Source organism: Phyllobates terribilis, unplaced genomic scaffold, assembly GCF_046119375.1.
Source record: "Phyllobates terribilis strain yellow unplaced genomic scaffold, ASM4611937v1 Scaffold_10__3_contigs__length_209671492, whole genome shotgun sequence".
Lineage (NCBI taxonomy): Eukaryota > Metazoa > Chordata > Amphibia > Anura > Dendrobatidae > Phyllobates > Phyllobates terribilis.
In genome coordinates, this window is record NW_027362770.1 from 100,977,741 (window position 1) to 101,001,886 (window position 24,146).

The following is a 24,146-nucleotide window of genomic DNA, read 5'->3' on the forward strand; positions in this document are numbered from 1 at the left end:
AGTCCGCTTTTACAGTAGCTGACCGGGGACACGTGTGATGCAGTGGGGTCCCAGGAGGCAGAGGTGCTGCTGCTGGAAGCTGGCGGAAGCGGTAGGAGAGGGGCAATGCTGCTGGTCAGGGTCTGGGAGGAGTGGGTGTTCGGCAGTGCGAGACTGCGCAGACTCCGTAATTTCAGAAAATGTCGGGAGTGCCCACACTTCCCATCCTTTTCACTGCGGTGGACTCCGGGAAAAAGGCCGCCGGAGGCGACACAGGCGCAGGTTTATCTGTCCACTGCAGTTAAAAGGATGGGAATTTGCTGGGACTCCTGACATTTTGTGAAAGTCCAGAACCCACGCAGCATCGCACTGCAGAACATCCCCTCCTCCCAGCCTCACTCCTGCCACAGCAGCTTCCTGCAGCAGTGCCCCTGCCTCCTGGGACCCCGCTCCACCGCAGCCTCCCCCCCTCCGGTAAGCCCCAGATTATAAAACCCACCCCCATTTTCCCCCCAAAATTTTTAGGGAAAAAGTGCATTTTATAATTCAAAAAAATATGGTATCGGACTGGGGTGCCAAGGGCCCACCAGTAACCAACTCCAGGGCCCCACTTTTCAGCTACATGTAAATGTGACATTATCCTCAATCACAAATTTATATAACAATGAACTGGGTAGATTGTTAAATGAATAAGATACTGCCTTTGTCTGTGCATAGTGATTCAAGTACTGTATATAGTGCCAAGCAGTGCTCATATACAGTTGGGAAAAGAAGTATTTGATACACTTCCAATTTTGCAAGTTCTCCCACCTACAAAGAATGGAGAGGTCTGTAATTTTTATCGTAGGTACACTTCAACTGTGAGAGACAAAATCGGAAAATCACATTGTATGATTTTTAAATAATTAAATTGCATTTTATTGCATGAAATAAGTATTTGATCACCTTCCAAGCAGCAAGAATTCTGGCTCTCACAGACCTGTTACTTCTCTTTAAGAAGCCATCCTACTCTGCACTTATTACCTGTATTAATTGCACCTGTTTCAACTCGTTACCTATATGAAAAAGAAAAATATCAAATACTTATTTTCCCCACTATAAGAGGGTGGTGACCCAATCTTGCACAGGGGCCCACTGTAGGATTCTCCTGTTCTCCTGTGGGCCAGGCCAAGCCTGGTTGCCACTAGAGATGAGCAAATAAATTTGCAGAACCCTGATCCAATGACCTTGTCAGAAGTCCATGAACTCCAGAAGGGAGCCCTGCAAACTGTCGGCTACCTGCTCGAATCTCTTCAGATTTGTGGGCCTGGTATGACATTATTTTTGTGGCTTGACAAAAGATAGGAAGTAAGCAGCAAGAAGGCGGTTCACAGAGCTCTCATGCGGCTCCCATCCCGGTAGTTCATGGCCACTGGACCAGGGTGACAATTAGTGGCATCTTCACAGAGGATGCTATTCAACTGTTACGTTACATTATCACCTATTATATCCAAACTCTTGAGAGGATAAATATTTTAATATATGATATATTGATGCTTCGTTCGCTCTTTCACCACTGCATTGAATAAGGTCTGTCGGAAAATTAACTGACAACCCTTTTAGGAGTTTAAATAAGTTGCTCTTTCTTGTTGTCATTTTTTAAAACACAGAAAGACTGCTAACTAATAAAGCCATGAAAAGACATTTTAAAATACTGATAATGCATAATGCGTTTTTGTATGCGTTTTATGATGTGATGTTTACATTAGGTCACAGATTGAAAAAATAATAGTTTCAAATATAAAATATCACCTTTATATTCATTCCACTAATTACCTGATAGTTTACATTGGATATTTAGATATATACAGTATAAAAAATTAATTTGTGTTAATGTTTCCCCAACGTTAAACGGGTTTTGGAAAAGTTTGTTTTTCTGCTGCAGTTTGTTTTAAAAAAACAAACTTTGCTTTACTTTACTCCCCCCTCCCAAGGTCCGGCACTGAGTCTCCTCAATTACTTTCAATGTCTGTTATTGTCTGCAGTGCTGACGTCACGTCGACAGCACTGCAGCCAATCAGTGAAATCAGTGGCGCTGCCTGAGTAGACAGCATGAACCGCTCAGAACCTCTGAGCTCTCTGGGTGCAGCACTGTCAAAGTGACTTCAGTGCTTCAGACAATAACACACTGGGAGTAGTGTCGAAGACTCAGTGCTGGACCCAAGGAAGTTTTTTAAAACAAACGGCCTGAAAACAGGGGTTTACTGAAGCCTGAAAAACCTCTTTAAGGATAAAAATCTATATTATATTGTACAGATTTATTACAATTATCTTTATAAATATAAACAATCTGAGCAGTGACATCATCATCACTATCAATTAGCTATGATGACATCACTATTCTGTAAAGGAATCATGTTGTAACATAAATGTATTAAATTAGTAAAGTTCTGTGCCAGTTTTGCCATTAGTTGTGCCTGGTATTTCAGTTTGGCACCATTCAAGCATCCATTAGCATAAATGAAAAAGAAAGACAATCTCTTTAAAGTGACCCTTTGGGCAAAAGATGAAAATACAGCAATTGCTTGGAATCATCTCCAATGTTTCATATACATGCCCATGACCTTCTGGGGGATCTGCAAGTGTTTTTAGCAGGCCACTCCTGCTTGCCTTTTTATTTATTGGTAGTGGTTGGCTTAAAATGTCTGTGAACCAGTATAGGCAATGACTTACAGTAAAGTTTATGTGTGCATGCACTGTAAGTCTTTTCCTATACTGGTTCATGGGTAGGTCATGACAAAGTTTGAAGTGAGCTTGCAAGGGACAACATGGGTGAAGTGTGGGGCTCAGCTGCAGTTGCAGTATGTAGTTACTGTACTCTACAGGCAATGGATGTATTTTCAACTTTTGAGTATAACTTTAAGGGGGTTGGCCACTACTTTTTTTTTGGCCATCAATATCTGATCAATGCGAGTGTGACACCCAGCACCTCCCTGATTGGCTGTTATCGGTGCCAGCCGGAAGTTCTTCGATGCTGCCTGAATACAGCAGGTCCATCAAAACTATTGTGGGTACTGCAGATGCACCCCGTCGTGGCTGGGTCCGCAGTACCTGGGCACAACCACTATAGAAATGATGGAACTGCTGTGTTCCAACAACATTCGAGAACTTTCAGTAACAGCTGAATGGCGGGGGAGCAGGTGTTGCACCCCCACCAAGTATGTGACCAACCTCTTTAAGGTACTGAAATCCTCAGTCATGAAGTACTATATTTTGACTCTTGGATAAACTCAGAAAATGTTTATCTCCACATTGTACAGGTGCATTTAAACAATTGACCGGTAAAATATACCTCATGTTCATATCCGTCATCCAACTTTCCATAGAAATGTTTGCATCATTGTAGCATAATTTATGAGCATTATAAGAAATATGTAAAACAGGATGAAAAAAAACGATGTTCCACACACTCAATTGACACAAAGGAAATATGAAAATGCTTTATTATGAATGTAAGAAAATGTAAAGCACAGAAATGATTTTTGTATGACAAAATAAATTAGAATTTCATGAATCATGATGTCTCTTACCCCATCGTATGGTCTTCAATAGATGCTTGTATATTAATCTGGACTCACTAAAAACTTTACAAACAAGTCTGGGTCTGTTAGAACAGACCGAAACACATGACAGTGTACTTCTGTACGCCTTGTTGATTACATTGTAATTATGGCGTGTTTTTTTTTGCTGGTGTGTATTCCTCAAAAGTCACTTTCTTATCCAATACAGAACCAACTTTAATAAGGCACTTTAAAAAGTGCTGCAGGTTTATAGATAGAAGGTAAAGACACATCAGTCAGTTAGTTGTTTAACCAAGATCCAAAAACCCAACAAGGTCTGGTGGACTTTCATCCTTCTTAAGTTGCAAGAAGTTTGTTAAGTACAATATTCCAGATTGACAATCCGCAGTGAAAAGTCTAATTCTAGATTTCATCTTGGCAAGTATCATTGTCCGTAAGGAACATATTTAGCAGTCAGGTTTGACACAAATGACTATGGGCTGTGAAAATATCATTGCCTGGAGAATCCCTGGGGCTGATCACATGTAATTGTATCTTTAAATATTTATAATGGATGAACATATTTTATGTGAAGAAACTATACAGCATAAAGTCCCTAAACTACCGCTTTTGTAGGGCTCCGAATATCATATTATCCTACATTAATTTCGCAACTAGATCCATTATTGTCTATCTACGGAGATTAAGTAGACTATACTTGACTTTAAATATTATAATTCTAGGATTTTCTGTGTTCTCAAGAGATAAAATACATTTTGGCCTGTAAATTTAATATTTGCTTTACAAGACTCAATGTGAGTTCCTTACACTATAACAATTCCCCTTTCCATATATTTCTGTGTAAATTTAACCTTGTAGCCTCCATTAATATTCACTTTTAAAATTTAACAAAAGATTATTAGCATTACCCTTACTCCGTTTGAACTTGTCCCTAAAATTTCCTTAATCTTTTATTCAGGCACTTTGATCCTAGAGCAGAATATCTGGAATGCATTCAGAGTTTTGGCTTAGACCATAATTGACATCATTATGTTATGCTGTACCCTTAACACCTATATCAAAATGATTAAGACACAGTATACATTCTGTATTCTCTCATCTATTGTAAAAATTAACAGTAAAATGTCTATCAATTAATTTGAAACCTTTGCCTGTTTGGTAGTTGTCCATGTTAGGCTGTACCTGGCATGCCGAAAGTTCTAGTTAATGCCTAATGTCAATGTAAAGACCTTGATGTCTATGTGTGCATTATTTTGTCATCCAAATTAAATTAACTTCTAATTTCAGTCATATTGATGATAATTTAGCATTAATCTGATTATTAGTGGATTTCTCCTTCAATGTTAATGTAGTAATGTTTCCTTTCTTTCAAAAGGTGGAGACTATGGTATAATGACCTGTGATGATAAAAATGGGCTGTAGATATGTTCACCACACTGCTCACAGATGCCATGAAAGATGAAATATAGAAAACTTAATGACATTCATCTTGTTTGACTTTGGTTTCAAGTAATGGCAAATACTGGGAGCTCACCTCATTGGAAGCAATGGAGAAGTTAGGATCTGGAACCAGTATTCCCGGGGAGGAGGAACTAGCAGTGACATGAGGTGGCCTCATAAACATAAACTCACTAATATCTGAGACTGGGGAGAAACATGTTCTGACCCTTCGATTTGATGGAATATTTCCAGCACAATCCACTCGAACACCTATTATGGTATTACAAAGGCTGGGGTGTAGTTGAAAAGTTCCGTGGAGCTTGGATCCTGCCACCATTGCTTTCTTTTGGTTTTGCCGACAACAGAGAGGAAAATTCTTGTTCTCACATTTGTGAATTTTAATTCCAAGGGCTGCCAAACCAATTAGTGAGATGACGGAAATCACAATTAAGCAGACAATAAGATACAAGGTGAGGCTAGAAATATTTCTTTTTTTTGAATGGTCTTTTACACCTTGAGAGACTTCTAGGTCTTTGTCTTCTAGGGTCATCATTACTGTTACTGAAGTTGATAAACAGGGTTCTCCAGAATCTTTCACAAGTAGAAGGAGCTCATGTACATTAGGATCAACATCTTGAATTGCTCTTTTAGTTCTTATTTCACCAGTTCTCATAACAATACTAAACAGAGTTGGATCTGTTGCTTCGAGTAAGTTGTAGGAAAGCCACGCATTTCGTCCTGAATCATGGTCTACCGCAGATACTTTGCTTACCATAACGTTTGGCCCAGTAGAACGTGGAATCTTACACTGGGCAACAGAATTGGCTCCAATTACAGGGAACACAACTACTGGAGAGTTATCATTTTGATCTAGAACAAAAACATGTACAACAGTCTTATTCCTAAGAGGTGGAGAGCCTGCATCAGAAACTTCAATCTGGAACTGGAAGTAATTAATCCTTTCATAATCTAGAGGAAATTTAAGGTACACCTGTCCATTTTCTGAATTAATGTATATATGAGATGAACTAGCATAGTCCTCTTTAGGGTTCTGCAATATAGCATAAGAAAGGCGTGAATTTTGGTCCAAGTCCGGATCTGTAGCAGAAACAGTACAAAGTAACTCACCAGCTTTGTTGTTTTCTTCCACGAAGACTTCATAAACTGGTTCAACAAACTGAGGGGTGTTATCGTTCACATCAGAAACTGCAACTGATATAACTTTCACGGTGGAAAGAGGGGGGTTCCCCATATCCTTTGCAGTAATGGTGATTTGGTATTCAGAAACACTTTCACGGTCTAAGTTATCACTTGTAATCAAGGAAAACTGCTGCTCAAAATCCTCCCTTACGGTAAAGGGAAGATTTTTGTCTACTTGGCACTGTACTCGTCCATTATCACCATGATCTTTGTCTTTGATAGTGATTACAGCAACTACTGTCCCAGCTGGAGAGTCTTCTGGAACTGAACTAGAAAATGCACTTATAGTCATTTCTGGAGTATTGTCATTTACGTCAATAATGTGGACAATTACGCTGCAATGCTCTTCCATTATGGGGCTTCCTTTATCTCTAGCTTCAATATCAATTTCATAAACTGAAATCTCTTCAAAATCTAAGTTTCCAAGTACTCGGATTTCACCAGTTTCTGAATTAAGCTGAAAAATATTGCTTAAGGCTTCTGAATTGTGGCTGCTAAAAAAGTATTCAATTTCTCCATTAGGCCCTTCATCTAAGTCTGTGGCATTAAGTTTTATAACTAGAGAGTTTTTTGGGGCATTTTCTTTCAGCTGTACATTATAAGAAGGTTGATCAAATGCTGGGTGATTATCATTGGCATCTAGGACAATAATTGTGATCTGCATGGTACTCGATCTACATGGTACCCCACCATCTTCTGCTTTGAGTACCAGATGGTGGACTGCTGTCTGTTCCCTATCTAAAGCCTTTTCCAATACTAACTCTGGAAATTTGCTACCATCAGTGCGTTTTTTGACAATGAGAGCAAAATTTTCACTTGGGCTAAGATGGTATTCCTGCAATGCATTAGAGCCTATATCTGGATCCTGTGCATTTGGAATTAAAAACCTAGCACCAGGGGAAGCCAACTCATTTATTTTTAAAGTCAGCTCTTCGCTCTGGAATCGGGGTGAATTATCATTTATATCTAATATCTCAACCTCGATCCTGTATACTTCTACTGGATTCTCTATAGCAAATTTTAGATTTAAAATACATGTAATACTCTGACCACATAGCAGCTCCCTGTCTATTCTGTCATTCACCAATATGGCTCCATTGTTTACATTTATAGAGAAATATTGGGAATCGGAATCAGAAAGTACCTGGAGGTTAGCAGCTACTAGTTTTGCCACATCTGTTCCAAGATCCTTAGCGATATTCCCAACAATTTCACCCCTGTTCAGCTCCTCGGGGATAGAGTATCGGAACTGTGCATATGTAAGGTTTACAAGCAGCCACAAAGGAAAGAGATGCAGAATTCCTACTTGCAAAACACGGTAACCTGCTGGATGAATCATTGCAGAAAAGCCTTGTCTGAAAGCCGTCCCTTTTTCCCCTCAGCACATCTTGAATACAGAGCAGCTAATCCTTTGGAAAAAAAAAAGAAGGATGCAGTCAAGGTTGTTTTGTAATTTCTTTTTCCATCAGACAGAGAGGCTAAGGTAAAAATCTAGCTGGCAACAGAAAGGAAACGAAGGAGGAGCAAGCACATAGCAGCCATTGAATTGTATGCAGCACTGCATTGGCTCGAGATATGTTTTAGTATATCCAATCACCGGTTGGAAAAATATTTTCTACGTATTAAAATAAGTTACCGACGTTCCATGAAAGCAAATTCAAATTTAAATGTTAATTATTGCGAATGTCAAAAAAATGCAATCCTAGTATGCCAAAAAAAGGCAAAAATAGAAATTCACGTCAGAATGGATTGTAGTGTAACCCTTTGTATGCCCACACGAGGCATGCATGTGCTGAAAGGGGCTTGTAATGCATACGGCCAATACTGAATGGGAACATTTCTTAGATCTAATATTGTCTTTTAAGCAGTATATGTGAAATATAAAAAAAAATAAACTCTACAGCTAGTGAAAGAAGGCAGGAGCTGGGAAGGAAACGAGATGGCTTTATAATTTATAATGTGTTTGGGAAACAGAAGAAAACATTACACCCACAACACAATCTGCCATTCTAGTGTTCGGAGCTAATTAAAATAACATTGGAAGAACTTTCCAAGTGTCAGCCCAGCAACAGACTATCTCTTAAATGACTAATATCTGCTCTTCACTTGCTGCTAACAGTTTGACAACACAAAGCACAAAGAGTTCAGGAGACATATGGAACATTTCCATAAAAAAGCCACCAATTCATCAATTTCACCGTATTGATCAACAATTTACACTAAACTTCCTGTTCTTGTACATTCTTAGTTACATTATCAACTTTGGAAAAAGCCGTCTTTCCACATCTCTGCATATTACAATAGAAAAAGCTCCACATAAGATAAAAAAAAGTCCATATAGAGGTAACATAGAGTGACTTATATTACTACAGAGCTTTCTTACCCAACCCAGCAAGATTATATACTGTAGAGTTAATACTTAGCAGCCAGTGGCTTAGAGAATCCTAAAAATACTTGCCATTTTAATCATGCATGAAGCCTTGGGACTGCATATCCAGAAATAATAATCCAGAAAATAAAAGGAAAAAAAATCCAGAGTACCACCTAACCAAACAGTTTGATGAGTATGGTCCCGGCATTGTTCTACGGAGCTTATTAAATCCTGTACTTCTCTTCTCAAACAGCAACTGTGTTTCTCTAGAGTAGATGTTCTTTGACAGTGTAAATGGCAATAAAGAGGAGGGGAGGGATACATCCATTCACTGCCAGAGGGGGAAAGAAACAAAGAGAATTGGTCACAATGCCTCGACCCTGCACCCATCAGCTCAGTGTAGACTAGCACAAAACAAGTGATCGGTGCATATTTCGTATGTTAAAGACACATGTATACATGTATTACCCCCCCCCCTTTGCCCACATTTCTGTATTCATCTATTACCGATAAAAATGTGGACTCGTACACACAGTGCTGATTCATGTTGTAAATAATTGCCTCATTTAGGTATACGTTTAGAATTTCTTAAGGATAAAATCAGTGGCGAGCACAGAAAGAAGAGGGTCCCTGCGCTATGTGTCCTTTACATTCCAATATCTCATCATAATGCACAATTCCACCTGCTTTGAAGATGGAAGTGGTCCCCTCACCTCTTGGGCCCGCAGGTTGTGCCATTGATATGTCCACTCCTGATTAAAATGTACAACCCTTGTGTTTGCAGTGCCTGGACCTTTATAGAAGAGGTTGTCTACTTTATCTTCATGTTAACAAATGTGTTGTGGATAGAGATGAGTAAAAGGATCCATAATGTATATAATTTGTTACACATTTACACCAAATTTTGGATTCTGATGAATCCAAAAATTTGGAATTTGATTTGCACAAAACCAGCCTGATGGTGGACATGCTCCATTTTGCTAATTTTAAGGGCCGGGAGAGTGTTTAAATAATAAAATACCATGTTTTTCAGACTATAAGATGCACTTTTTTCCTCCAAAATTTTGGAGGAAAGTGGGAGGTGCGTCTTTTAGTCCTGATCTACAGTCCTGCTGTGGACGGTGGAGGGTGTGGGGGATCGGCAGCGACAGAGGAGCTGGGCACAAGGAGCCACCCGTTGAGGCTCACACTAGGTCCGCTGTTAAAAGAAAATCAATATTCACTACTCCCCATGCCCATGGGCGTGTGGAGCACTCACACTGAATATTCATACTGTTGCAGTGGAGGTGATGTAAGAACAGGTGAGGGATGGCACAGGTATTTTTTTTTTGATTATTATTATTATTTAACTCCTTATCGCCTCTCCATTGATCATGTTTTGTCATTAGACTTATTGTACAGTGGGTACGGAAAGTATTCAGACCCCTTTAAATTTTTCACTCTTTGTTTCATTGCAGCCATTTGGGAAGTTCTAAAAAGTTCCTTTTTTTTTCATTAAAGTACACTCTGCACCCCATCTTGACTGAAAAAAACAGAAATATAGAATTTTTTGCAAATTTATTAAAAAAGAAAAACTGAAATATCACATGGTCATATGGTCATAAGTATTCAGACCCTTTGCTCAGTATTGAGTAGAAGCACCCTTTTCAGCTAATACAGCCATGAGTCTTATTGGGAATGATGCAACAAGTTTTTCACACCTGGATTTGGGGATCCTCTGCCATTCTTACTTGCAGATCCTCTCCAGTTCTGTCAGGTTGGATGGTGAACGTTGGTGGACAGCCATTTTCAGGTCTCTCCAGAGATGCTCAATTGGGTTTAGGTCAGGGCTCTGGCTGGGCCACTCAAGAATGGTCACAGAGTTGTTCTAAAGCCACTCCTTTGTTATTTTAGCTGTGTGTTTAGGGTCATTGTCTTGTTGGAAGGTGTACCTTCGGCCAAGCCTGAGGTCCAGAGCACTCTGGAAGAGGTTTTCATCCGGGATATCTCTGTACTTGGCCGCATTAGTGTTTCCTTCAATTGCACCCAGTCGTCCTGTCCCTGCAGCTGAAAAACACCCTCATAGCATGATGCTGCCATCACCATGTTTCACTGTTGGGATTGTATTGGGCAGGTGATGAGCAGTGCTTGATTTTCTCCACACATACCGCTTACAATTATCACCAAAAAGTTCTGTCTTCGTCTCATCAGACCAGAGAATCTTATTTCTCATAGTCTGGGAGTCCTTCATGTGTTTTTGAGCAAACTCTATGCAGGCTTTCATATGTCTTGCACTGAGGAGAGGCTTCCGTCAGGCCACTCTGCCATATAGGCCCGACTGGCGGAGGGCTTCAGTGATAGTTGACTTTGTGGAACTTTCTCCCATCACCCTACTGCATATATGGAGCTCAACCACAGTGATCTTGGGGTTCTTCTTTACCTTTCTCTCCAAGGCTCTTCTCCCACGATTGCTCAGTTTGGCTGGACGGCCAGGTCTAGGAAGACTTCTGGTGGTCCCAAACTTTTTCCATTTAAGGACTATGAAGGCCACTGTGCTCTTAGGAACCTTTAGTAGTGCAGAAATTGTTTTGTAACCTTGTCCAGATTTGTGCCTTGCCACAATTCTGTCACTGAACTCCTTGGGCAGTTCCTTTGAGCTCAGGATTCTCATTTGGACTGACATGCACTGTGACCTGTGAGGTCTTATATAGACAGGTATGTGCCTTTCCAAATCAAGTCCTATCAGTTTAATTAAACACAGCTGGACTCCAATAAAAGAGTAGATCCATCTCAAGGAGGATCACAAGGAAATAGACAGCATGTGACTTAAATATGAGTGTCTGAGCAAAGGGTCTGAATACTTATGACCATGTGATATTTCAGTTTTTCCTTTTTAATAAATTTTCAAAAATTACTACATTTCTGTGTTTTTCAGACAAGATGGGGTGCAGAGTATACTTTAATGAGAAAGAAAAATGAACTTTTAAGAATTTACCAAATGGCTGCAATGAAACAAAGAGTGAAAAATTTAAAGGGGTCTGAATTAGTGATGAGTAAGCACTAAAATGCTCGGGTACTCGTTGCTCGGTTCGAGCAAATTGGAATACTCAGGTGCTTGACCCCAGCAACGAGCCCAATGTAAGTCTATGGGAAACTCGAGCATTTTTCAGGCGGCTCCCCCCAGCGGTCTGCAGAGGACCTAAAAATTGCCCAAATCGATGGTAACAGTGCTCAAATGACATGGGAACAGCATGGGGAAGACCCCTGGAAGCATTTCTGACTCCCAGGTCGCTGCTGTCAACAACGTTGTCAGAGGTATTATGGCACTTTTACAGACTCACAATAAAACATACAAAAACGAAACCAAAATGCATTTTCCTGGGAAATATGTTAAGGAACATCCTTTCCAGGGTAATGACTTGTATATAAAGCAAAATAAATAACCAAAAACAAAAATACTCTTCCACACCGTGGGCTATGTTCACACTTAGTGTTTTTAATGCGTTTTTGCACTTTTGCATTGCTTCCAACCGTGACAAATGCATTCACCAGGAAATGTCATTTTAACATTTTACAACCTTATCTGGCCATGTGGTGTGTGAGACATTATCAGACACATCCTGTTTCATTTATGAAGGAGGGACTCTGAAAGTCACAAAGCCTATTTTTATAGGGCCATCAGGCGGCCTTTACTATTCTTAAAGGTCCAGCAGTTGGCCCTCACTATTCTTAGAGAGCCATCATCCGGCTATGTTTTATTGTTCCCATTACTAAAGAGTGGTTCTCCTATACTGTTATTGCGTATGCAGTGAGTGGCAGGGCTGCCAAAAATTTGGACGCACCCCAATACCACTTTAAAAATTTGGACGCACCCCAATACTCCTTTGAAGAGACTTAGAGGAGGGCCTCCTGAAAACAATGTTCCCATTATTAGGAAGTGGGTCTCCCATTGTGTTTGCCTTTGCAGTGAATGCAAGGATTGCCAAAAATTTAGAGGCACTCCAATGCCCCTTGGAAGAGACGTAGAGGAGGGCCTCCTGAAAAAAAATGTTCCCATTATTAGGAAGTGGGTCTTCCATAGTGTTGGCTTATGCAGTGAATGCAAGGGCTACCAAAATTTGGGAAGCCCTCCAATGCCCCTTGGAAGAGACGTGGAGGAGGGCCTCATAAAATTTTTTTCCCATTACAAAGGAGTGGGCCTCCTATACTTGTAATGTCCATGCACAAAGTGTATGGGCTGACAAACATTTACCCCTGGGGGGTATACATGAACATACTGTATAACATTTTTTTTTCACGGGCATCATAAACACCCTTTAAAAAAATTATGTGGGTGTTGCATCACGGACCGTGGTCACCCTGGTGATGTGGTGGTGGAGGATGAGGATGAGGAGAAGGAGAAGGACAAGAGCAAATAGCCAAAATCAGGAAGCGTATACCCACATGTGGGTGTGAAGAGGTGCATGGGAATACACCTCCCAAAAAAAGACACTGGATTTGAGTTTATGTTACACTGCTATCATTCGGTGGTGTAGAGCTGTTTGGTCTAATCCAGCCCTTGTTCATTTTTATAAGAGTCAGCCTGTCAGCATTTTCAGTTGACAGGCGGATGCGCTTATCAGTTATAATTCCACCAGCAGCACTAAAAACCCGCTCTGATAAAACGCTAGTGGCAGGGCAGGCCAGGACCTCCAAGGCGTAGAGAGCCAGTTCATTCCACGTATCCAACTTGGATACCCAATAATTATAAGGCACAGACAAATCACGGAGAACGTTGGTACAGTCGGCAAGGTTCTCCCTCAGCATCTTCCCAAACTTTTCACTCCTTGTGAGAGTACCCCGCACCTCAGGGCCTGTGCTATGGGAGGGGCTGAGAAAATTCTTCCAGAACTTTGACAGTGTTCTCTTGCCTCTGCTGGATTGAAGTTGTGTCTCTCTCGTCTGTACTCCTTGGTTGTCCAACGAACTGTAACCTCTGCCGCCAGCATTTTCAGATGGGAATTTTTTTACTAGTTCCGCAACAAGAGCCTTCTGGTACTGCCCCATTTTTGTAGACCTGTCCGCCTCAGGAATAAGAGATATAAAGTTCTCCTTGTAGCGTGGGTCTAGAAGTGTGACCAACCAGTAATGACTGTCACCCAAAATTTTGAGAATGTGAGGGTCATGGGAAAGGCAGCGCAACATAGACTGAGCCATGCGTGCCAGACTGCTAACAGGAAAGACTTCCGTGTTCTCACCAAGAGGACGACTGACCATGCTCTCCTCGTCCTCCTCCTCTCTGTCCTCAGGCCATCCATGCTGAACAGATGGTATGACAGTTGTGCAGGTAGTACCGTCTATAGCGCATGAAACTAGCTCTTGTTCTTACTCCTCCTCTTCCTCATTGTCACCCAATCCATGTTGGGATGAGATGAGACTGGGCTGTGTGTAATTACCCTGTATGGTTCCTTGCTCCATCTCATCGTGCTCCGCCTGTAATGCATTCTCTTTGATTGTGAACAGAGAGCATTTCAGAAGATAGAGAAGAGGGATGGTGACGCTAATTATGGCGTCATCGCCGCTCACTATCTTGGTGGAGTCCTGAAAGTTTTGGAGGATGGTACATATGTCTGACATCCATGTCCACTCCTGAGGTCTTATGTGTGGAGTCTGAACTGAATGCCGACGGCCTTGTTGATGCTGGTACTCAACAACTGCCCTCTTCTTCTTACAAATCCTTCCCAACATCTGCAGTGTTGAGTTCCAACACATGGGGACATCACACACCAGTCCGTGAGCCGGAAGCTGCGAACGCTGCTGAAACACGGCAAGGGCGGCGGAAGCTGTAGGTGACTTTCCAAAATGGGCACACAGGCAGCGTACTTTAACAAGCAGATCCAGCAGCTCCGGGTAGGTTTTGAGAAACCGCTGAACCACGAGGTTAAGCACATGGGCCAGGCATAGTACGTGTGTGAGCTCGCCTTGCCTCAGAGCCGCCACCAGGTTCCGGCCATTGTCACACACGACCATGCCTGGCTGTAGGTTCAGCGGTGTGAGACACAGATCTGCCTTTCAGAGCTATACACAACTCTTCAGCATTGTGCGGTTTGTCACTTAAGCATATTAGCTTCAGCACAGCCTGTTGCTGCTTGGCCGAGGCAGTGCTGCAGTGCTTCCAGCTTGTGACTGATGTGGTCATTTCAGAGATGGAGGCTGAAGAGGAGGAGGAGGCTGAGGAGGATAAAGTGCAGGAGCTGTAGACTGTGGGGGCAACTCTGATTGACCTAGGGCCCGCAATCCTTGTCGTTGGGAGGACGTGTTCTGTCCCAAGGTCCGACTGGGTCCCGACTTCCACTATGTTAACCCAGTGTGCCGTCAGCGAGATGTACCGTCCCTGCCCACAAGCACTTGTCTACGTGTCCGTGGTTACGTGGACTTTCCCGGTAACTACGTTGTTGAGGGTACGGCTAATGTTTTGGGACACGTGCTTGTGTAATGCGGGGATGGCACACCGAGAGAAATAGTGGCGGCTGGGGACCGAGTACCGAGGGACGGCCACCGCCATCAGGTTGCGGAATGCTTCCTACTCCACGAGCCTAAAAGGCAACATTTCGAGCACAAGCAGTCGTGAAATGTGGGAATTTAGTAGTGTGGTCTGTGGGGTGTTCGCTGCGTATTTGCGCTTGCGTTCCAAGGCCTGGGGTATGGACAACTGAACGCTGCGCTAAGACATGGACGTGGACATGCTTCCTGATGCTGCTACTTGAGAATGTGCAACTACAGGTGCAGTGCAGGAGGCATATACGCATGCACCATGGACAGGGGATTGGCTTGCATGCACAACAGCGGAAGAAGCAGTGGTGCCACCCACAGACACTGTTCCTAGACCCTGGGGTTCGGCCCACAAAGTCGGGTGCTTTGCTGCCATGTGCCTGATCATGCTGGTGGTGGTCAGGCTACTAGTTTTGCAACCCCTGCTGATGCTGGCCTGGCAGGTGGTGCAAATAGCCTTTTTGAGGTTATCGGCAGAGTTTTAAAAAACAAACAGACTCGGGAAGACCTAACAGTTGTACTGGCAACTTCCTTTGTGTTGGTGTTACGGGGAACTGTTGCCTGCCTTCTGTCTGCGGACACCACACTGCTCCTTCCTGCCTATTGGGGTGCTCTGCCTCCCTCCTCCTGTGTGCTGCTGTCCTCCTGCCAGGTTGGGTCAGTTACTATATCATCCACCACCTCGTCTTCCACTTCCGCACCCTGGTCCTTCTCCTGACTTTCTGGCAATTGTGTCTCATCATCGTCCACCTCTTGTGACACTTTCCCACCATTGCCTTCGTGTGACCGTGGCTGCTCAAATATTTGGGCATCGCTACATGTGATCTCTTCTTGCCCCGCTTCAAGTGGACCGGGCGAGAGGCCCGAATCTATAAATGCAAAAGTGAACAGCTCTTCAGAGTGTCCAAGTGTGGGATCAATTGTCTCCGGGCACTCGGCATGATGGGAGGAAGGAGGATCAGGTTGATGAATATGCAGTCCAGACTCACGGCTACTGAGACTTGACAGTGTGGAAGACAGGGTGGTGGTGGTGGCAAAGTGCTACTGAGACTTGACTGTGTGGAAGACAGGGTGGTGGTGGTGGTGGTGGTGGCAAAGTGGCTGGAAGCATTATCCGCTATTCAACCAACACCCTTTTGACACTGCTCTGGGTTCAATAGCGGTGTGCTGCGGTCCCCTAGGAATTGGGACAGGAAGGTCGGGCGAGAAGATGTGGGTGTTTGTTGTGCCACAATTTCAGCTTGCCCACGGCCTCGGCCTCTGCATGCACCATCACCATCACGTCCAGTTCCCCGTCCCTTGCCACTCGCCTTTCCCATTTTAAATGGAAGACAATATCTTCCATGCTCAATACAAATGACTGAATTTGCAGCGAAGTTATATGTAATCCGTGTGACGGAGAAACCACAATTTTAAATACCTGGCGTGTAGGTAACTATTTTGAACAGCAAACTGGTGTCAAAAACTTTGCTGACACACTGAAAATTTTTTTTAGTGGAGGCCAGAAATGGCAGTATTTTCTGAAAATGTATATGTGATCCGTGTGACGGAGAAAACACAGTTTTAAATACCTGGCTTGTAGATAACTATTTTGAACAGCAAACTGGTGTCAATTGCTTCACTGACACACTGAAACAAATTTTTAATGGATGCCAGAAATGGTAGTATTTTCAGGGCAATTATATGTGATTCATGTGACGGACAAACCACAGTTTTAAATAGCTGGATTTTTAGCGCTGTAATATGGAAAGGACCTGGCTGTATTCTGCAGTGCAAACAAGCAAATGGCGCAGAGCAACGGTGTTCTCTGGATTGCTTTTTAAGTAAATAATGAGGATTAAGATCCCCAAAAAATTATTTCTGGCCCCTGAGCTCTGGGGGGCCTAGTTCTAGAAATATCTAACAGCAGCAGCAGACAAAACTGGAATGGAGCCTCTTGTGCTATGTGCACTGCAGTCTGCTATATACACTGCCTGCCTGATATCTCTGCAGATGGATTGGTCCTCAGAAGGACTGTTTGTTGAGATGGATATGTGTCTTTAATATAGTTTGTTACACCTACACTAACTAGAAACAAGCAAATCTCTCCCCAGGTCAGCAGCACATCTCCCTACACTGTCTGATTCCGGAGTGACTGTGACGAGCATGGCTGTGCGGCCGGCCAATCACTGTATTGCCACAACCAACATGGCTACGGCATTACAGTGAGTGGCTGGCAATCTTTGCATGTTCATTGGCTCTGTAAAGAGCGCCAAACATGCAGGGAGGAGACCCGAGCTCCCGCCGAGCAGTGAGATGCTCGGGCGAGCACCGACCAGTTGCGAGCATGCTCGCTCATCACTAGTCTCAATACTTTCCGTACCCACTGTATAATACTCCAAAAAAAATTCAAGAGTAGAGTAGAGTATTACGTGCTTTGTGTTACATTAGGGTGGTATATAACACTCCAATAAAAACGTTCAAAAATTTTTCTGGATTGAATTTGTCATCCAAAGAATTTTATGTTCTTTGTGTTACATTTCGGTTGTATATAACACTCCCATAAAGCATTCAAATTTTTTTCTGGATTCAATTAGTCACCCATAGAGAATTATGTTCTTTGTGTTACATTTCAGTGGTATATAAACATTCTTCTCATCTCGCATATCCTCCCTGTCACACAACCCTGAACAGCTATTCAAAATGTTCAGTTCTCTCCTCTGTCCCCCAGGCCTCCCTCTCCTCTCATATCAGCCGAAGACTTTGCCTCATTCTTCAAGCAGAAGATTGACACCATCAGACAAAGGTTTGCCTAAAGTCCCCACAACCCCTCCTCATAACTACTCAACCATCCTCCTCCAAAACCAGCTTCTCCACCATTACAAATGATCACCTCTCCTCTTTACTCTCCAAATCACACCTCACAACCTGCGAACTTGACCCAATCCCATCCCAACTCATCCTTAACCTCACCACAGTCTTCATCCCAACCCTAACCCACCTTTTCAACCTGTCACTAACAGCTGGTGTCTTCCCCTCATGCTTCAAACATGCCTCGATCACACCCATCCTCAAAAAGCCATCCCTTGACCCATCCTCTCTGTCTAGCTATCGCCCCATATCACTTCTCCCTTACGCCTCCAAACTTCTGGAACAACACGTCCATTCTGAACTGTCCTCCCACCTCTCCTCCTGCTCCCTATTTAACCGCCTCCAATCTGGCTTCCGACCGCATCACTCCACTAAAACTGCCCTGACTAAAGTCACCAATGACCTACTAACTGCTAAATCCAAGCGACACTACTCTGTCCTTCTCCTCCTGGACCTATCATCTGCCTTTGACACAGTGGACCATTCCCTCTTACTACAGACTCTCTCTTCTCTTGGCATTAAAGACTTGGTCCTATCTTGGATCTTCTCATACTTAACAGACAGGACATTCAGTGTCTCCCACTCACACACCACCTCCTCATCTCACCCCCTATCTGTCGGTGTCCCCCAAGGTTCAGTCCTAGGACCCCTGCTCTTCTCCTTCTACACCTTCGGCCTGGGACAGTTCATAGAGTCCCATGGCTTTCAGTATCACCTCTTTGCTGAGGACACACAGATCTACCTCTCTGGACACGATATCTCCTCCCTACTAACCAAAATGCCACAATGTCTGTCCGCTATCTCATCCTTCTTCTCTGACACATTTCTAAAACTTAACATGGATAAAACTGAATTCATCATCTTTCCACCGTCTCACTCAACCCCTTCAACTGACCTATCCATCAAAGTCAATGGCTGCCCACTCTCCCCAGTCCTGCAAGCCCGCTGCCTTGGGGTAACCCTGGACTCTAACCTCTCCTTTAAACCACATATCCAAGCCTTTCCACTTCCTGCCGACTCCATCTCAAAAATATCTCCTGGATCCGCACATTCCTCAACCACGAATCTGCAAAAACACTAGTGTACGCTCTCATCATCTCCCGCCTCAACCACTTCAACCTCTTGCTCTGTGGCCTGCCTTCTACCACTCTTGCACCCCTCCAATCTATCTCTCGCACCCCTCCAATCTATCCTAAACTCTGCTACCCGACTAATCCACCTGCCCCCCCCCCCGCTATTCCCCGGTCTCTCCTCTCTGTCAATCCCTTCACTGGCTCCCCATTGCCCAGAGACCCCAGTTCAAAACCCTAGCCACGACGGCATACAAAGCCATCCACAACCTGTCTCCCCCATACATCTGTGACCCAGTCTCCCGGTACTTACCTACACGCAACTGTGGCGCCCCTGAGGGTTCGGTCGCAACAGAGGTACTGCATCTCACCCAGAGGTGTGGTGCCTCACTCTCAGGTAAGGAAGGAGTACAGCCTGGGACCCTAACAACTGCATCCAACACTACACTACTCCAGACCAGCTGGAAGGGCAAGATGTGTCGCGCTTCCTGCTGAGCCCTGTCCCTGGCTAGAGTTGGGGGGAACCAAAGAAGGGGGAACCATGTAGTGGGTGTGGGTGGAGGACGTAGATCAGGGAAGCATTGAAAGGAGTGATATAAAAAAGAGGGTGGAACGTTCTAGAGAGAGACAGTCCGGACAGTTCTTCAGTGAGAGGAGTTGGGAGCAGGGGCTCTGTAGGAGTTCTGCTCAGGAGGAGGGCCTGAGGAGAGGCCCAGGACTGAAGAGAGAGAGAGAGGAGCAGGAAAGGCTCCAGGAATGAGGAAGGGACCCCAGGGGTATGGGCAGTGCTGGAGGCCACCCATACGCCCGAATCTGCCAGGCGGTGGAGGGGTCAGGTCGCACAGAGGGGACCGGTCCCTAAACTAGCAGAGTTCTTCAAGTCTCAACTAGGAAACCGGAGGCAAAAGTATTTCAGGTACTGCAGCCACAATCCACATCTGTCTCTCCAAGAAGGTAGCCATAGAGGACCCAGGGGACAGAGAAGACGTCGCCCGACAAGGTCCGTGGTCACTGGATTGGGACACTAGGTGTGAGGTGCAGGGAGACGGCCAGAAGGGACACACAGAAGGGGGTCCTGCTATGTACTCTGGAGGTACCTGAAGGTTGGTTGAACCCCTACCTGGTGAACGCAGCACGACGTGGGAGGCTGTAAGCTGGACAGTGCAACCTGAGGAACTTGACAACTGTGAGTAAAACCTTGAAGACTGCACCCCACCGTCTCTGTCAGTTATTGCTGCGCCATCATCCCCTGCACTACACTGCAACATCTTTAACTTCTACACTGCCCTGGAGCTAAGCTCTACCTGTGGAGAGCTAAACCAACTCTGCTGCATCCACACCAGCTCCAGAGGTTCTGCTCCATAGCGGCGGCTGCATATAGCCGCATACCACAGGTGGCGTCATGAACTGTAAATAAAAACTATAAATCCCCTATAAATATCCCCTTTCTACTGACTGCCCTGGGTCACGGACCGGGTCACCGCCACTGTGACATCTCCCCTAGCAACGACCGGCCCGGCACCGAGTACCCCACGGCCCAGGGGGCTCGTCACAACCTTTGATCCTCACAAGATCTCCTTCTCTACTCCCCTCTTATCTCCTCTTCCCACAATCGTATACAAGATTTCTCCTGTGCATCCCCTCAACTCTGGAACTCTCTACCCCAACACATCAGACTCTTGCTTACCGTAGAAACCTTCAAAAGGAACCTGAAGACCAACCTCTTCCGACAAGCCTACAACCTGCAGTAACCCTCGCTCCACCATACGCTGCACGAACTACTCTACCCACACCTACTGTATCCTCACCCATCCCCTGTAGACTGTAAGCCCTCGCGGGCAGGGTCCTCGCTCCTCTTCTACCAGTCGCCGACTTCTATTGTTCAAAATTTATTGTAATTGTTTGTGCTATGTATATCCTTTTCACATGTAAAGCGCCATGGAATGAATGGCGCTATAATAATAAATAATAATAAAATATAACACTCCAAAATAGCATTCAAAAATGTTTCTTGATTGAATTTGTCATACATAGAATTTACATTCTTTGTGTTACATTTCGGTGGTATATAACACTCCCAAAAAACTTTCAAAAATTTTTCTGGACTCAATTAGTCATCCATAGAGTATTATATGCTTTGTGTTACATTTCGGTGGTATATAACACTCCAAAAAAACATTCAAAATTTTTTCTGGACTCAATTAGTCATCCATAGAGTATTACAAACTTTGTGTTACATTTCTGGTGTTATATAACACTCCAAAAAAGCATTTTTTTTTTTTTCCAGATTCAAATAGTCATCCATAGAATACTACGTGGTTTGTGTTACATTTCGGTGGTATATAACACTCCTGAAAAGTGTTCAAAAAATTTTTTGGATTGAATTTGTCATTCATACACTTTTATGTGCTTTGTGTTACATTACGTTGGTATTAAACTCCAAAAAATTGCCTGCTGAAGGTGATAAATTTTTTTTTAATTAGAAATAAACTTGGTTTCAAGAGAACTAGCAATTAGAGAATGTGTAATGCGTTCGGTAACGGACGGGGAAGTGGAAATCCTGAAGATGGTGCACTCAGATGCTGAGGATGTGGGGCAGGTGCAACTATGTCTGTTGTTTGAGCACAAGAAACACGCCCATCCAAGACACATAGGTTCCCCTATGCTAGGTGTTTCCCAATCCCCTGTCCATGACAGTGGTACAGATGCCTCCCGCCCTGCACCTGTCCTTGCACATTCTGGGGCACCATCATCAGGCACTGACAAAATCTTGTCCCAGCACAGCGTTCAGCTGTCACTACCCCACGCCTTGGAACAAAAAAGAAAGTTCCCATCCACTGACCCACAGACCTAAATGCTAGACGGGCATATTTCCAGGCTGTTTGTCATGGAAATGTTGCTGTTTAGGCTTGTAAACACAGAGGATTTCCACCAACTCATGGCGGCAGCCGTCCCTCGGTACTCTCTCCCCTATTGCCTCTTTTTCTTCCGGTGTGGCATCTCCGTCTTGTACCAGCACGTGTCTGTACTCTGTACCCTTACCAATGCAGTTATTGTTATTGTACACTTAATGACCAACATATAGACAAGCGCTTGTGGCCAGGGACATTACATTTCCCTGACGGCACACTGGGTGAACATTGTGGAGGCTGGGGCCGAGACCCACCCTGGCACGGGACATGTAGCGCCGAGGATTGCAGGCCCTTCTTTGATCAGGGTTTCCTCCACCTCCTACACCAGTTCCTGCACCTCCTCATCCTCCATCTCCGATTTGTTATCTCAGAGCACGTCGTCCACATCAGCTGGAAGCTCTGCAGCACTGCCTCAGTGAAGCAGCAACAGGGTCTGTTGAAACTAATTTGCCTAGGAAACAAACCGCACACCGTAGCAGTCACTGAAAGGAATAGCAGACCAGACAGATCAGTGGCTCTTGCCACTGAACGTCCAACCAGGCATGGTCGTGTGTGATACTGACCCTAACCTGGTGGTGGCTGTGAAGCTTGGCATGCTCATACATGTACCATGCTTGGCCCACATGCTCAACTTGATGGTTCAGCAGTTTCTGAAAACCTACCCAGATTTGCCAGAGCTTCTGGTCAAGGTATGCCGCGTCAGCACCCATTTTACGCAAGTCGGCATCAGCTGTCAGTGCTCTGGCAGTGCTGCAGCAGCGCATGCAAGTGCCAGCTCACCTACTTGTGTGCGACGTCACCACGCATTGGAACTCCACACTGCACATGCTGGCAAGGCATTATGAGCAGCAGAGGCCAGTTGTCGAATACCAGCTCCAACACGCCCATCGGTATTCTGGGCAGCCTCTGCACATAACAACTGAAGAGTGGGCATGGCTGCCTGACATTTGTGTGATTCTTCAAGACTTTGAGGACTCCACAAAGATGGTGACCGGCGATGATACCATAATCAGCTCAACGATCCCGCTTCTGTGCCTACTTAAACAGTCGCTGCTCACAATTAAAGCTGAAGCTTTGCATGCGTACCAGGTGAGGAAAGAGGAAGACATGAGACAGGGAGATACTACCCAGCCTCATCTCATCTGCTCAAAGCGGATTGCTTAACAATGAGGAGGTGGAGGCTGAGGAGGAACAGGAGCTGGTTACTAACGCAACAGAGGCTAGTACCCACTGAAGCTTTGTCCCATCTCTCCTGTGTGGGCTGATGAGGGGAATGAGGAGGAAGAGATGGAGGAGGAGAAGAAGATGGAAAGTAGTCATCATGGTGGAGACAGGGCAGTGTTGGCTGTAGGGACCTTGCCACATATGGCCAACTTTAAGTACCTCTGCCTTTCCCGTGACCCTCACGTTATATTCATCTTGGCCAAAAAAGAGTACTGGTTGTTCATTCTGCTAGACCCATGCCATATGGAGAACCTTGCATCTCTCCTTTTTGAGGAGAGGTCTACCAAAATGGTGCTATACCAGCAGGCCATTGTGGAAAATATGTTGAAAAAATTCCCATCAGATAATGCTAGTGGCAGGGGGCAAGATTCCTTGCCCAACCAAGCAGGTGAGGCGAGGGAGATACGCCAGGTACCAGAGAGGTAGAGGTACACTTTCAAAGGCCTTGGCAAATTTCATGCCACCCTCCCAGCATCCAGGCCCTGATGATAGGGTATTTTTGACAAGGAGGGAAAAGTTTTTAAAGATGGTCAAGCAATACCTGGCCGACAAAACCAGAGTACTCCCTAATTCCTCTTCGACCTTCAGCTATTGGGTCTCAAAGCTGGACACCTGGCATGAGCTGTCCCTCTATGCCTTGGAGGTGTTGTGCTGCTCTGTCGTTAGCATCTTGCCTGAGTGGGGTTTTAGTGCCATCGGGGGGGTCATTACAGAAGGGCACTTTCGCCTGTCGACAGAAAATGCTGACAAGCTCACTCTGATAAAAATGAATAAAGCCTGGATTAACTCCAACTGTTCTACACCACCAGATGACAGCAGCACATAAAGTGCTTTTAAATTTCAATATTTGAATGAGGCCCCCCAGTTGTTGCCTTCAAGGGTCTATGGGTGACTGGATGACCCTCCTTATAATTTTTCCCTGGCCTTGCACTATTTGCAAAGCCTTTATGAGCGTAGAAGTGTCACAGCTACAATTTCTTAATTTTTTATGAAGCTCTCCAGTTGGTGCCTTCAAGAATGAATGGATTAC

At 44.3% G+C, this 24,146-nt stretch overlaps 1 protein-coding gene across 3 annotated transcripts in view; it reads right to left on the minus strand.

Moving 5' to 3' along the window:
- The window catches only part of LOC141164439 (protocadherin gamma-C5-like), a 192,280-nt gene extending 184,386 nt beyond the window's left edge, over window positions 1–7,894 (minus strand). For 2 of the 3 annotated variants that reach the window (XR_012250907.1, XR_012250906.1), the window contains exon 1: window positions 3,549–7,894. Coding sequence is in view for 1 of the 3 variants with exons in the window: in XM_073649672.1 (XP_073505773.1) it covers window positions 5,074–7,518 (2,445 nt within the window). In the remaining 2 variants the exon portion in view is untranslated. The remainder of the gene's footprint in view (window positions 1–3,548) is intronic. The other variant, XM_073649672.1, reaches the window with a different exon arrangement.
- Between the last annotated feature and the right edge of the window lie 16,252 nt (window positions 7,895–24,146).